Source organism: Solea solea, chromosome 10 (assembly GCF_958295425.1).
Source record: "Solea solea chromosome 10, fSolSol10.1, whole genome shotgun sequence".
Lineage (NCBI taxonomy): Eukaryota > Metazoa > Chordata > Actinopteri > Pleuronectiformes > Soleidae > Solea > Solea solea.
The window spans coordinates 1,797,383-1,812,056 of record NC_081143.1 but is presented as its reverse complement, the minus strand read 5'-3'; the positions used below and the strand labels follow the sequence as shown (position 1 = coordinate 1,812,056).

The window sequence follows — 14,674 nt, the reverse complement described above, 5'->3', positions numbered from 1 at the left end:
TTGCTCATCAGCAATAAATAATAAATAAACAATAAAAAAATGTATATGATCTCATTACTGATCGTCCCCTTTAAGATACTGGACCTTGTCACGTATGGGTTGAGGCCCTCTGGTGGACTGTGAGGGTACTGCAGGTTGGCCACAACAGATGATTAGAGGGCAGCGTTGGTAGTTAGCTCTTGAGGAAAAATGAAAAGAGACTTGAGACATTTATTTGCGTTTATTTCCAGTGTGAAACCTCAGATTTAAAAACCAACAAAGACGTTTGAGTTTCGTCAACGTGACGTTGGTCATCCGTTAACACGAGCTAAAACTCTGAAAATACAAAACAAAACGAGTTACATCATCATCATCCAGAACAAGAACAATAATAGAATATCATCAGTCAATAAATAAAGCAACTTCCCATGGTTTCTATGAATCATGCATCAAAACGTTTAAAAATGTAAATATTTGCGTCGTCATCAGTTCAAATGTAAACAGTCGGAGCGTCACTGTGACGTCACGCAGCATGCACCAAAGACACAAACAGGAAACAGGTCAGTGAACGCATCACAGCAGCGTCGCAATGACGTCATGTTTTTCTTCTTTAACACAAGAAATGCTGTTTTTATCATCATTCAAATCATTTGACACCATCAATGGAGACCTGAATCCACCTGAAGGGGGCGACACTGTGCATCTGCAGCTGGAAACACCTGTACGCAAAACTACTGACGCACTTGGAACGCGTCGTGCTGCGTTCAGATCATGTTGGAATTGAACCATTTTAAATAAAACATTGGCAACGATTGTGATGATTGTTTTAAATGATTGATGAAATACGTCCTGCGGCGTCACATGACCACCGATCAACTTCAAAATAAATATAAATACAAACATTCATCAGCTGATCATGACTTCCTGTTCAGTCATAAAAGGTTGAAGTTTGGCTTCAGAACGTGTGTGTGTGAGTGAGAGCGAGAGACAGAGTGAGTGTGTGTGTGTGTGTGTGTGTGTCAGAGAGAGCGAAAGTGTGTGTGGTCAGACGTCGACAACCATCTTCTTGTGAATGTCCAATCCTCCAACGACCTGCGGGGGGAGACAAAGAGCTGAGGGTCAACGGTCGGTGTTTTATTTTACTGATTTTAAATGAGAAGTCATAAAAAGCCCAAGTCAGTGGCTCTTATTTTGAAAGTCAGGTTAAAAGGAAATTGACTATTGTGTATGAAGAAACTGATTCATGTTTATTTACAAATAACATTAAAGGGTTAGCCGTTAGCTCAGAGAGCCGGGTTAGCATATTTGGGAAAACTTACGGCGCAGAATTCTTCAAACGATATCCGTCCGTCTCCGTCTTTGTCGGCGTTGATGATAGTTTTGTCAACAATCTGCTGCAGCTGCGTGTCCTTCAGGTTGTTTCCCACCATCATCTTCAGAACCTGGAACAGCTCACCATTGGAGATGAAGCCGTCTTTGTCCATGTCGTAGATCCTGAAGGCGACTGTGGGGACACACACGGCACATGGAGGCGCAGGTGAGCTACTGTCAACGTGTGTGTGTGTGTGTGTGTTCAGGTTTTCTAAATCTGATTTTATCCTCTTAACAAAAGACTGCGTCAGTTTAAGTCTACGATATCCAGGTCACATGATCACATCTTTATCTCACTGTTGGACAGACTTTTTCTTAACCACTCACTTTCCTTTACTAAAGTCCAGAGAGAAAATCAGTGATTTCTAGGAGTTGTTGATCCACTGCAAGTTCAAAAGTCTTATTTTGCCACTTCAGTCCAATCCAACGGTCAGATTGACCTCAGTGACACAAAGTGACCACACGAGGCAGCAGAGGACCAGCAGCTCTTAATATCACTGATTTTCTTTTTGTTTTCTGTCTTCATACAGTACACAGGGTCCAGTACAACTGGTACTGTTCTGTTGGTTTGTATGAAGACCTGAACTTGATGATGATGAAGATGAGTGACGGACACTTACAGCGCAGCTTCTGCTCTTTATCGCCTTTGACACTGAACTGTGAAACTCCTTCAATGAACTCTGTCAAAAACAAAGGAGAATAAATCTGTGAGTGACTCAGATTATTTTTTCCACATCAGAGAAATAATCCCAGGAGCAGCTGCTGTCCTTCAGTCCATCTGTTTACCCTGAAAGTCCACTTCTCCGTTCCCATCTGTGTCGAATATGTCGATGACTCTCTGGACCAGCGGGTTCTGCTGGAGTTCAGGTAGAGACATGAACTCCTCCACACTCAGAGAGCCCGAGTTATCCAGGTCCAGTTTCTTAAATCTCTTCCCCAGCCTCTTAATCTCATCAGCGTCAACTGAAACAGAGCAGAGAGACGGAGACGTGAGTGACATGAGGACAGGTGTGGACATGGGCTTTTCCCGGGGACTGTCTGGACACACCTGAGTTCACCTGCGTCTCACTTCCTGCCTCCTGTTTACTGACTCACCTGCTTTCCTGTTTGTGGCAGCCATGACGGTTCAGACTGAAAGAGCTCCTACTAATCCTCAATCATGTGACACGTCCCTCTACACTAATCACTGTGATCAGCACCAATGGCCTGGACACTGAATGGTGTCCCAGAGTCAACAAGAAGTGAACATCTGTTCTCAGTGTCATGTCTTTGACAAGTCGCAGGAAGTTGTTTTCATAAATAAAACTTTTTTTAACGTCAAAGTTTCAGTAGCTCTTTAATGTTAGCAGAATGTCGCTAACATGCTATGACGTAACTGTGATTTATCTTTAACACCATAAGTAGAGCAGTTAGCACTGTTAGCTGCAGATCTAGCTGTTAGCTCAGAGAGCACTGTTAGCTGCAGATCTAGCTGTCAGCTCAACTCAGAGAGCACAGTTAGCTGCAGAGCTAGCTGTTAGCTCAGAGAGCACTGTTAGCTGCAGAGCAGGCTGTTAGCTCAGCTCAGAGAGCAATGTTAGCTGCAGAGCTAGCTGTTAGCTCAGCTCAGAGAGCAATGTTAGCTGCAGAGCGAGCTGTTAGCTCAGAGAGCACAGTTAGCTGCAGAGCAGGCTGTTAGCTCAGAGAGCACAGTTAGCTGAAGTAATAAATATTTTTATTTATTTACATCATAAAATCAGTATGAACATGTTAATGTTCCTTCAGACTATCAGTATGAACGTGTTAATGTTCCTTCAGTATGAATGTGTTAATGTTCCCTCAACTCTGATGAACTCACCTGGTCCATCTCACCTGTACCACCTGAGACAGCTGAGGTGGTTCAGGGTCTCCACCAAGATCCTGAAAACTTTCTATACAGCCGCTGTTGAGAGCATTTTGACAACAAGCATCTGTTCCTGGTTCGGCAACTGCCCAAGAACCTAAGGCCATGCAGAGAGTGGTAAAAGCAGCCGAACGCTGCATTAGCTCAGATCAGCCCTCTCTGCAGGACACTTACACCAGACGCTGCCGGAGCAGAGCTACCAAGATAATCGAGGACACTTCCCACCCCAGCAACAGCCTGTTCAAGCTGCTGAACTCAAGCAAACGGTTCTGCAGCCTGACATCACAAACTGACAGCATAAGGCTCTTCAACCAGGCCAACCACTGCACACTGCCACTTTGATCATCACTACTGCTACACTGCACTTTAATATCACTGTCACTTTTTACCTTTTTTATCATTACCTTCTGATAATTTCTGTCTATTACTGTTTATTGTCTACCCCCCATTGTGTGTGTGTGTCTCTGAGCGACTCATTACATTTCACTGTGTAACACATACATGTGACAAATAAAAACCCTTGAATCCTTGAGTATATGAACGTGTTATTGTTACTTACAGTGTGAACACATTTCCAGAGGATAACTTGCTTCATTTCCCTGAGGAAGAGAAAAAAGATGAGAAAACTCTAAACTAGATTGAATCAATTATGTGATGAGAAAAAAACTCTGACACACATACGTATATATATATATATGTATATATACAGTCATTACTGACTGTGCTGTGAGTGCCCTGTTGTGTCAGTACCCCAAACGACCACAGTTCAAAATAAAAACCAAACTATCTTTAAAATAAGCTCAATGACATTCACTTTCTCCAATGACATCATTATTAAATTATATACATTTATTATTACATGTACTATATGATGAATAAAAGACACATGGATTATTAGATTACTTACACACAGATCAATGTTGTAAATAACTACTTTATTTTCCTCTGATTATTCATTTATTTATTTATTTAGTGTACGAGCACATTCCAAGTCAAGTCAAATTTACCTGATAATAAATAAACATATAGACACACATATATATATATATATATATATATATATATATATATATATATATACACATATATATATATACACCGTCACATACATATTTGTAGTTTTTATGTTATAGAGCAGCAAATATACTGGAAAAACTCTCGTCAGTCTTAACAGTAAAGATACAAACATTATAACACATAATCGCTTCTGAAAAGGTTCCGTTTTTCAAAAGATAAGCTTTTATTTTGAATGTAATCGAGCTTCACTTCCGGTGGTACGCCTCCAGCCCGTAGTTTGCCAGTTACCTAGCCTAGCATTGTAGCTATACCGTACAAATGCACAGATCAGTCGTTACAGACATGAACGAATGAATGATGACGGTGTGAACACATTAACTGCTGCGTCACAGCGACGATGAACTGTGGGCTAATCTGTGGCTAACGTTAGCTTCAGGAAAAACAACAATCACAGAGCTAACCTGAGGCTAACGGCAGCTAACGGTCCTCAGCAGCTGCTCACACACTTTAAATAAAGAACACTCCTCACCATGTTTGTTTTACCGCCACACACGGACCGTTACAGAGTCAGAGCCGAATCACAGACACACGACGTTCTGCCGAACACACACCGAGCAGCGGACACCGGTACCGAGAGCGAGCGAGCACGGAGAACAGCGGAGAGGGAGGGAGGGAGAGAGAGAGTGAGAGAGAGAACCTCTCACAACCACACTTACACAATCTGTTTTACGTAACATTTACGTGACGCTCTTTCCTGTTGTATAGCACTATATGAACTAAGGTTTTCTAACAGTGTTTTGTAATGAGGAAGTTTCGTGGGTAGCGCATTATTATCACATTTCTAGGTACGCTGTCGTTTATACAGTTTTATTTGTTTGTTTCCTTTGTCGCGCACACAGTACTGCCCTCTACTGGTGTGCGTGTGTGCTGCTGTTTTGAAGGCGTGCAGATTTAGCTTGTTATTAATAATGGTTCTTCTCCACCTCACACCTCTAACTCTACAGTGTTTTCTTCTCCTCCATCAGTGACAGAACCTGGTACCTGCTGTGTTTTTAGTTCCTGCTCTGACAGGTTCAGTTGAGCATACTATATTGTGACATCATCAGACTGCCCGCCTCTGATTAGTCAGAAAGTGTCGTCACTGAAGAGTCATGGTGTCAAAGCCAACAATGTCCATCAAAGTTAAATGAAAGTTAAAAAGACTTAAAAATCCTAAAAACATGCGTTCATCTCCAACATTTAGCAAAGCAAGTGTGTTGTACAGGAGTCTGGTGGATTTAGAGACAGCACTGCTGAAAGACGGCGATCGTGACCACGTTCACTGGGATTTCAGTTCAGTGACTGAAGGACGGAACCATTCTGTCAACTCATCTGAAGTAATGATTCTAATGATTCACTTTCACGCAAAAAACTGCTTTACATGTCACTAGTTTGTGTTGGAGTGGTGAAAACCACGTCACCACAGTGATGTGATGACTCCGCCCACACAGAGGAGGAGGAGCTATGGTATCATGGAAAACAATGAAACTAAAACTAAACTTTGATGGAAAAACAGCATAAACACAAACACACTGTTGTTTTATAGTCGTTTTATTCTTTCACTTCAACAACGTAACAAAACAGCAAAGTTCTCACACTGACATCGTAACAAAGGAACAAAGTGATCCAATTTGGCAAAATTAGTTCAGTTGTACAAAACACACAAAAACACAAAGTGAAGCATGACTCAGCGAGTTTGAATCATGACTCGGCGAGTTGTTTATTCTCAGAGCAGCTGCCATTTTAAATATAATGAGGTGATTTTTCATTGATATTTTTATATTTCAAATATTCTCACTCACACATTTTGATTTGACCCTGGCCCCGCCCCTCCCGGGCCCCTGAAGTTGTAATTCAATGTCATAAAACTCATCCAAACTCCTTATGACCTTATGACCTTATGTGTTTATAATTCAAGATGGCTGCTCTGAAAGCTGTAGTTTTTTTGTTTCTTTGAGCGCCGTACACTCAGTACTGCCCCCTACTGGTGTCTGTGGACATGACCCTGTCAAATACCAAAATAATGTGTTGATTAAAAGGACGTGATTAGCGTGTACTACTTAGCAAACATAACTTGAGGTCAGTTTCTGTAACGTATGCTACATGCTACAATATGAAATGCTAAATATGAAAACCCACACACATAATAAATAAGGTTAAATACGAGCGCAGGTGTCTTCAGCAAACACCTGTTAGCCACGGTCACATGGTCGGCTGTTAGCCGCGGTCACATGATCGGCTGTTGTTCGACATGAATTTAAATTCTCTCGTCAATGCACCAATAGGTTTAGTGGCTAGCCTAGCGTAGTTTAGCATAAACTGTGACAGCAGGTGGGATACTGTTATCTTAGAATCACAGATCTGTCTGAAGCTAAGGCTAACAGATTCATCACCTGTTTACACACCTGAGCAGCATGTTGTTTCAGACTCCGCCTCCTTCAGCGATGCAGATGTCAGAATCTGAACCAGGGTTAGTTACCAGGGTTACCGCCGTCACTGCTGCACAATGAACCCTGTGATAGTTTGGGAGGGGGCGGAGCCTTATTATTACCTCACTGTGACGTAACAACACTTTAAATGCATTACTGAAGGAGGCGGGGCTTGAACCGAGACGCAGCTCTGGACTTCTTCTTCTAACGTAGTCTTTGTTCTGTGCTCCAGCTTCAAAGCTACACTCTGAAACATTGTGAGGAACTAAAATACAGTCAGAGCTGACTGTGCTGTGAGCGCCCCCTGCTGCTGAGAACTATCCTGAGACACAAGGAAAAACAGATTTTTATCCATTTAACAAAAAGTCTCCGCCAATAAAATCTAAACGTAAAAACTCACTCTCCCACACCAAACTTCATAGGAGCTGCTGGTTCTCTGTTGCCTCGTGTGGTCACTTTGTGTCACTGAGGTAAGTCTAAATGATATATTTTTAAAGCCGAATGGACAAAATAAGACATTTGAACTTAGTGATGGGGGCCGCAATGGATCAACCACTCCTGTGTGTGTGATGCACTGATTTTCTCGATGAGGTTTATTGTGGGAGAGTGAGTGGTTTACAAACTTTAATAGTGAGATAAAGACGTGATCATGTGACGTAGAGATCGTAGAGTCGTTTGTTCAGTGGATAAAAAACTGTTTTTCCTGGTGTCTCTGCTGGCAGCCATTTTGTTTCCACCGAACGTGATCCTCTGTGTGTGTGTGGCTGGCTCTCAGCAGCAGGGGGCGCTCACAGCACAGTCAGTGTTCACTGTGTTCACTGTGTGTCAGTACCACATACAAACACAAGAATACCATCACTAAGTTTCATAAAAGAGTGATTTTCTAGGAAATGGCTCCATCTTTTCCTCTGTCGGCCATTTTGTTTTCCTGAGTGTTCGCGGTGGTTCAGAGAGCAGCTTTAAAGCACGTCACAGGTGTGATTGGACGTTGACGTTGGTGCCGGCTGGGACTCAGTTGAACGTCTCCTTGTTGATCCACATCAGGGTCCTGGTCTCGTTGGGTTTACACTCATACTCGATGCAGCTAAACTCGTTTCCACACTGACTCTGATCCCTCTTGTAGTAGTTGTAGTATTTTGCCTGCCACACCGTCTCAAACGTCCCTGCTTTGTTAAACTGCAAACACACAGACACACACAGTTACAGACACACACTCTGGGACACTGTCCTCTCAGAGACACACACTCTGGGACACTGTCCTCTCACCTCAATGCTGACTTGGACGGGCTGTCTGTCTCCGCTCTTGGTGTGAGGGACGCCCTCGGTGACATACTGACCGTGGTAAACCACCGAGTCATCGTCTCTGGACTGCTGCTCCAGAGGGAAGACCACGCCCCCAATGTTCATGTTGCTGTGGAGACGAGAGGAGGCCTGTCAAGTTTGTGATCCATGTGATTCTTTTAACCACTAAATAAACCACGCCCCCTGTCACCAGCATCATCACCAGTAAATTAACCACGCCCCCTGTCACCAGCATCATCACCAGTAAATTGACCATGCCCCCTGTCACCTGCATCATCACTGCTAAATAAACCACGCCCCCTGTCACCTGCATCGTCACTGCAAAATAAACCACGCCCCCTGTCACCTGCATCATCACCAGTAAATTAACCACCCCCCCGGCATCATCATCATCACTCATAAATAAACCACGCCCCCTGTCACCTGCATCATCACTACTAAATAAACCACACCCCCTGTCACCTGCATCATCACTACTAAATTAACCACGCCCCCTGCCACATGCATCATCACTACTAAATTAACCACGCCCCCTGCCACCTGCATCATCCCTACGAAATAAATCACGCCCCTCTCACCTGCATCATCACTACTGAATAAACCACGCCCCCTGTCACCTGCATCATCACTACTAAATAAACCACGCCCCCGTCACCTGCATCATCACTGCTAAATAAACCACGCCCCCTGTCACCTGCATCATCACTACTAAATAAACCATGCCCCCTGTCACCTGCATCATCACCAGTAAATTGACCATGCCCCCTGTCACCTGCATCATCACTGCTAAATAAACCACGCCCCCTGTCACCTGCATCGTCACTGCAAAATAAACCACGCCCCCTGTCACCTGCATCATCACCAGTAAATTAACCACCCCCCCCCGGCATCATCATCATCAGTCATAAATAAAACACGCCCCCTGTCACCTGCATCATCACCAGTAAATAAACCATGCCCATGCAGCAGCATCACTATGACATAAACCACGCCCCCTGTCAGCTGCAGCATCACTATGACATAAACCACGCCCCCTGTCAGCTGCAGCAGCAGTAGATGATGCTGATGCTGATGATGATGATGAATAATTCATGTGTGTTTGTGTGTGTGAGGGTTGAGGCCTGCAGGTGGCGCAGAAGCTGTTGTTCTGTGTGTGTGTGTGTGTGTGTGTGTGTCTTACGTGGCCTCCACGCTCCCCGGCTTCATCACCACCTCCATCTTATATTTGGAGCCTGTCAGCAGTTTGATGGTCCGGGTTTGACCGAAGCGGCTTCCGTCAACCTTAAAGAAAACCGCTCCGTCGTTGGGCTGAATCTTCAGAGAGATGGAGATGTGGATGAGCGCGGGCACGGCGTCCATGGTCGCGGCTTCTCCGTCTGTCTGTCTGTCTGTGTGTGTGTGTGTCCGTCTGTGCTACGGCGCTGCTTCAGCTGTGGCTCGGTGTTGTGGGGGCGGGCTCAGGGTTGGAGGCGGATGCTGCGGTGGATGCGGACAGAGCAGCGGTGCGCAACGACGCTTCCGGTTACCTCTTTCAAAATAAAAGCGTTTTCTTCATTACTTCCGGGATTATTTTTAATTTGTGTTTGTTCCTTTAATGATCTTATTATTACTTTAGTTATCTTATTATTAGCTTTAATTATCTAATTATTACCTTTAATTATGGTATTACTACTTTAATTATCAGTGTTCATGTACATAAATTATTATTTTATTTACTGTATTAAATACAATAACTTGTGTTTCCTTAATGTAGGAATTTTTTTCTGTATATATTCATGACATTTTGTGTTTGACTTTATTTGTAATTTACTGCATTTGTTTCATTGAAGTAGAAGTTTTAATCCTTTAGTGTAAATGTATGAAAAGTGCATATTCTCGTGCATATTCTTCTGCCTGTTTTTGCTTATTTTTATAATCAAATGATTAAAATGATGAAAGGGATGTTTTACCATCAAATTAAAGGTATAGTTCAGTATAGTTTACTTACATGTTACACAAACAGACACACACGTCTCAGTTCTTGTGCAGTAATATTAATGTTTATAGTAAACACATAAACTTAATATTAATGTTTACAGTAAACGTACAAACTTTATATTAATATTTACAGTAAATGTACAAAATTTATATTAATGTTTACAGTAAATGTAGAAATTCACATTAATTTAAATTATTTCTTTCATTCTTCATAAAAAAGTCTAAATGTTTATGTACAGTTGTAAAGAATAAAATGTCCAAATGTCCATCATCTGTCCAGCTCAGCCTGCAGGATGTCTCCCCATGTCTCAGCATCCAGCGCCGTCATCCTCCGACCAATCAGCTGCTCCGCTGACGTCACATGACTGTAGCGTCCTTTCAACCAGTCTTTCTTCACACAGCTGCGAGTGTAGTTCTTTACCAGAGTCACCTGTCCACAGGTGAGACAAGAGGTGAGACAACAAGAGACAACAGGTGAGACAACACGAGACAACAGGAGATAACAGGAGATAACAGGTGAGACAACAGGTGAGACATTATGAGACAACAGCAGACAACAAGACACAACAGAAGACAACAGGAGATAACAAGACACAACAGGAGACAACAAGAGACACCAGGAGATCACACAAAACAACAGGAGACAACAAGACACAACAGGAGACAACAAGACACAACAAGAGACAACGGGAAACAACAGGAGACAAGACACAACAAGAGACACCAGTAGATCACACAAAACAACAGGAGAGGTGAGACATCATGAGACAACAAGAGACAACAGGAGACAACAGGTGAGAAATTACGAGACAACAGGTGAGAAAACAGCGGACAACAAGACACAACAGAAGACAACAGGAGATAACAAGACACAACAGGAGACAACAAGAGACACCAGGAGATCACACAAAACAACAGGAGATAACAAGACACAACAAGAGACAACAGGAAACAACAGGAGACAACAAGACACAACAAGAGACAACAAGAAACAACAAGAGACACCAGTAGATCACACAAAACAACAGGAGACAACAAGTCACAACAGGAGACAGTCAGACGATCGTAAAGATGTCAAAAAGATGTTAAACAACAATAAAGACACGCACCTTCCAGGACAGGCCGTCCCTCCTGTCACCATCGACTTCCCTCTGACACACGGCTCTGATCAGAAGACACTGTGTCCTCCACAGCTGCTCACTGTCCTGGATGATGTCTCGCCACAGTCTGCAGGTCTGTGAGGCGCTGCAGAGACTCACTGTGTCCAGCTCCTCAAAGATCTTCACACTCATCTCTGTCGGCAGAGTTTCTGCAAAGTTCTGAGGCAGAGTGTCGCCAGAGGACATCAGGGACGATTGTCCTTTACAGAGGAAGAAGACGGACGGAGTCCTCATGAGGTCATGCTTCATCATAGCTGCTGCGAAGACAGAGACAGGATTTCATCATCACGTATACTAAATGACAAACACTGAACACTGAATAATTCCAGAACATAAAACCAAGAGAGGGCCCGGACTAGTGGCAGTTCTAAGCAGCTGCACATACATGTCCCATCAGAGGACACTTTCAGCATGAGACACTGAGTCCACAGCAAATACTTGAAAAAGGAAAAAATAACATGAGACAACATGACGGTGTGGTCAGAGACAACAAGACCACATGTTTGTCTTTGTCTTCAAATCACTGATTTCCTCTGTGGACTTTGGTGTGGGAGAGTGAGTGGTTTACAAACGTGTGTCTAACAGTGAGAGAAGGTTCTTTAAGAGATTGTAGACTTAAACTGTCTCAGACTTTATGACACAAGTCGATCAAATCTGTCATGTTTGCACAAAGTCTCAGGCCGGTTCTCAGCAGCAGGAGGCGCTCACTCAGTGGCGGTCCTTCCTACAGGCGACATAGGTGCTTGCCTAGGGCAATTAAAAAAATAAATAAATAGAATTAAAATTATAATGTTTATTTATTTTTATATCCCTCTGTATCTACAACAATACTTCGACATAAAAATAAATTAAACTTGAGTAAAATAAATGACAATTCTAACCTCAGGAGGTTGACTTTGCTGCAAGGAAGGCCAGAAAGGTGGCCCTGTAAGTGAAGTATGATATTGTGTGTAGTAGAATATATTATTCTATTCAATTGCGGTGAATTTGAACCTTATTTGTTTATTTTGTATATTATATTTTGATTAATAGGTTATATGAATCGTATTTTACGGTATTTAATTTTGCACTTTTTGTTCTCAGATGTTGCACTACTGTTGCACTACTGTACAGTTCTTATTTTTACACTTATTTTATGCATATATGTTATTTTAGTCTCTTGTAATATTTATATTTTTCTTATGTATATTTATACTTTTTTTTTACAAAAGCATCTCTCTTTATGCTGGTGTTTTTGAGTGGACAGCAAAGTAAGAATTTCATTGTACAGGGAAACGTGTTTCTTTACTGTGCATATGACAATAAACACTTTGAATCTTGAATCTTGAATCTGTTAAATTGTTTATTTTTTGTATATTTATTATTGAACAGGTTTATTCTTTTGCACATATTGTTATATTGTTTGTATTATAATTGTTTAAATAAATGTGCAATTCTTTGTGTCAGTTATTCTAAAATGACGACGACAAAAGAACAAAAACAAAAAACAAACTTGCTTATACATCGCACTTATGACTAGCACTTTATAGTTTGGCTTAATTAAAGCTCTTACTTACTTCTAGCTCTTGTTTGTACCCAAATGTTTAAATGCACTTATTGTAAGTCGAAACTCCTGAAAAAAAACTCCTGAAAACTCCTGAAAACAACACATACACAGCAGAACAATGATGTCATAACTCCGCCTCTCTCCTGCTCAGCCGTTTCTCAATACTCAAGTAAGCAAGTATGTACTTGCGTACTTGGGAAGTATATACTTGAGAAGTACGCTGGGAGTATATACTTGCCAAGTACGGGAGTACACAAGTATGTGGTTGTTTCTCAATACTCAAGTATGCAAGTATGTATGTATTGTTCTGCTGTTTGAATGGTGGCTGGCGCCAAGTGCTGCAGCCTCATTACCGCCACCTACAGTGTTGATAAATGAACATATGAAATACTTTTAATAAATGCATATATATGTTGTTATTATTTTTACATTTTAAATATTTAACTTCATTTATTAATTTATTTCTATTAAAATATACAATAAAATAATAAAATGTGGAAAATAGATATATTACAGCATTGTAGAGTAGTATATATATATATATATATGTATGTATGACATATACAGTATGTACGTGTACAAATATATACTACTCTACATACTATACTATACATATCTAATATTTACATATTATATTTAAATACAGATACAATGACCGTGCGACTTTAATATAAATCTAAAATTCAAAGTTAAAATAAATAAAACATTAACAATATACAAACCTTCAAACTTTCAGGTCAAAACGTTTCCATTAAAAACAAAATAACACGTCAACAACAAATCTATGGATCACACCGAGCATCTAATGACAGCGACGTCTGAGCCAGCGGATCATTTCATCAGGACAGGCCGAGGTAACGCTGCTCTGTGCCGGGCACAGTGAGCGCCGAGCGCCCGCAGAGGCGGAGCTGATCACCTCCGACAAACGTCGCTGCCAAACTATAAATACGTCATATCTTCATACACAAACCACATGTTTGAATTCTATATGACTAATTTCTCGCCTCAAATGATGTTAAAACTTTGTTCCGGGACACAGAAAAATATTTATTTCAGATTTATATTTCTATTATCTGCTGCTATGCTCCGCCGAAATGTATTCTGGGATACATGGCCATCGCAAGTACGCTTAAGTCACCTCCGATGCATACTTGGTAAAAATGGGCGGAGCGAGAACATTTCCGGGTTTGAGAACCGTCCTCGCTGTTCGCTTACTTGAGAATTGGAACAGCACTTGGACTGAGGCTGATGACGTTTTCACAAGTACGGGAGTACGCAAGTACGCTCAAGTACGCACAAGTATGGATATTGAGAAACGGCCCCGGTCTCCATCATCAGGACCCGAGGACACGTCCTGTCCTCAGAGACAGTCAGTCAGTTCTCTCACAGTAAATACAGTCAGATGATGTCCAGGTCAGGTGATGTCCAGCAGAGGTCTCGTGCAGCAGAACTCTACATTTCCTTCTCACGAGGTCGTTAAACTATGACAGAAAGTCACTGCATTTGTAAACGCAAGCCGCGCCCCCTCGTGTCCCTGACACGTGACTGAGGTTAAAAACACTTTAGTGAGAATAAACATGTTTACATGTTTTTGTGACGCAGCTCAAACACAGTGAGGCTAACAGCAGCAGCACAGCTAGCTTAGCTCGCTAACTCGAACACTTGTTTTTAATTGTCTTGTTACACAAATATACGTACGTATATATGTGTATATACACGTATACACACACATGTGTACATATATGATATATAATGAGTGAGAGTCGACGAGAGTTCGCGGTGTGAGACGTTGTTTGCTTACCTTCGTGTTTCGTCTGACAATCGAACATTTAAATGTCCAAATGGTTGTTTACCCACGTCACGCGTATTATTGCGCATGCGCAGAGGAGTGCCGCTCCCACAAATCAAAAATATTGTATTTGATTTGTTTAGAATTAAATAAAGAAAGTTCACTGCAGTCCTGTGTGATTTT

General features: G+C 41.8%; 3 protein-coding genes across 4 annotated transcripts; all 3 read right to left on the bottom strand.

The window, feature by feature from the left end:
* Window positions 1-205: 205 nt before the first annotated feature.
* Window positions 206-4,993, bottom strand: ppp3r1b (protein phosphatase 3 (formerly 2B), regulatory s1ubunit B, alpha isoform, b). Its single transcript, XM_058639929.1, has 6 exons — window positions 4,779-4,993; window positions 3,792-3,831; window positions 2,137-2,313; window positions 1,971-2,030; window positions 1,299-1,483; window positions 206-1,071 (listed from the first exon to the last, which is right to left on the bottom strand). The coding sequence occupies exons 1-6, from the start codon at window positions 4,779-4,781 to the stop codon at window positions 1,024-1,026; spliced, it is 513 nt and encodes a 170-aa protein (XP_058495912.1). The 5' UTR covers window positions 4,782-4,993; the 3' UTR covers window positions 206-1,023.
* An 830-nt stretch (window positions 4,994-5,823) lies between these two features.
* Window positions 5,824-9,452, bottom strand: cnrip1a (cannabinoid receptor interacting protein 1a). Its single transcript, XM_058639930.1, has 3 exons — window positions 9,200-9,452; window positions 7,984-8,128; window positions 5,824-7,893 (listed from the first exon to the last, which is right to left on the bottom strand). The coding sequence occupies exons 1-3, from the start codon at window positions 9,376-9,378 to the stop codon at window positions 7,729-7,731; spliced, it is 489 nt and encodes a 162-aa protein (XP_058495913.1). The 5' UTR covers window positions 9,379-9,452; the 3' UTR covers window positions 5,824-7,728.
* Window positions 9,453-10,036: 584 nt separating this feature from the next.
* On the bottom strand, window positions 10,037-14,594 carry LOC131467373 (F-box only protein 48). 2 transcript variants are annotated; one of them, XM_058641239.1, is made up of 3 exons: window positions 14,504-14,594; window positions 11,106-11,410; window positions 10,037-10,426 (listed from the first exon to the last, which is right to left on the bottom strand). In XM_058641239.1, the coding sequence occupies exons 1-3, from the start codon at window positions 14,529-14,531 to the stop codon at window positions 10,265-10,267; spliced, it is 495 nt and encodes a 164-aa protein (XP_058497222.1). In that variant the 5' UTR covers window positions 14,532-14,594; the 3' UTR covers window positions 10,037-10,264. The 2 variants fall into 2 exon arrangements, with proteins under 2 accessions (XP_058497222.1, XP_058497221.1); XM_058641238.1 differs by having other exon boundaries at window positions 11,106-11,413; window positions 14,504-14,560.
* Window positions 14,595-14,674: the final 80 nt, after the last annotated feature.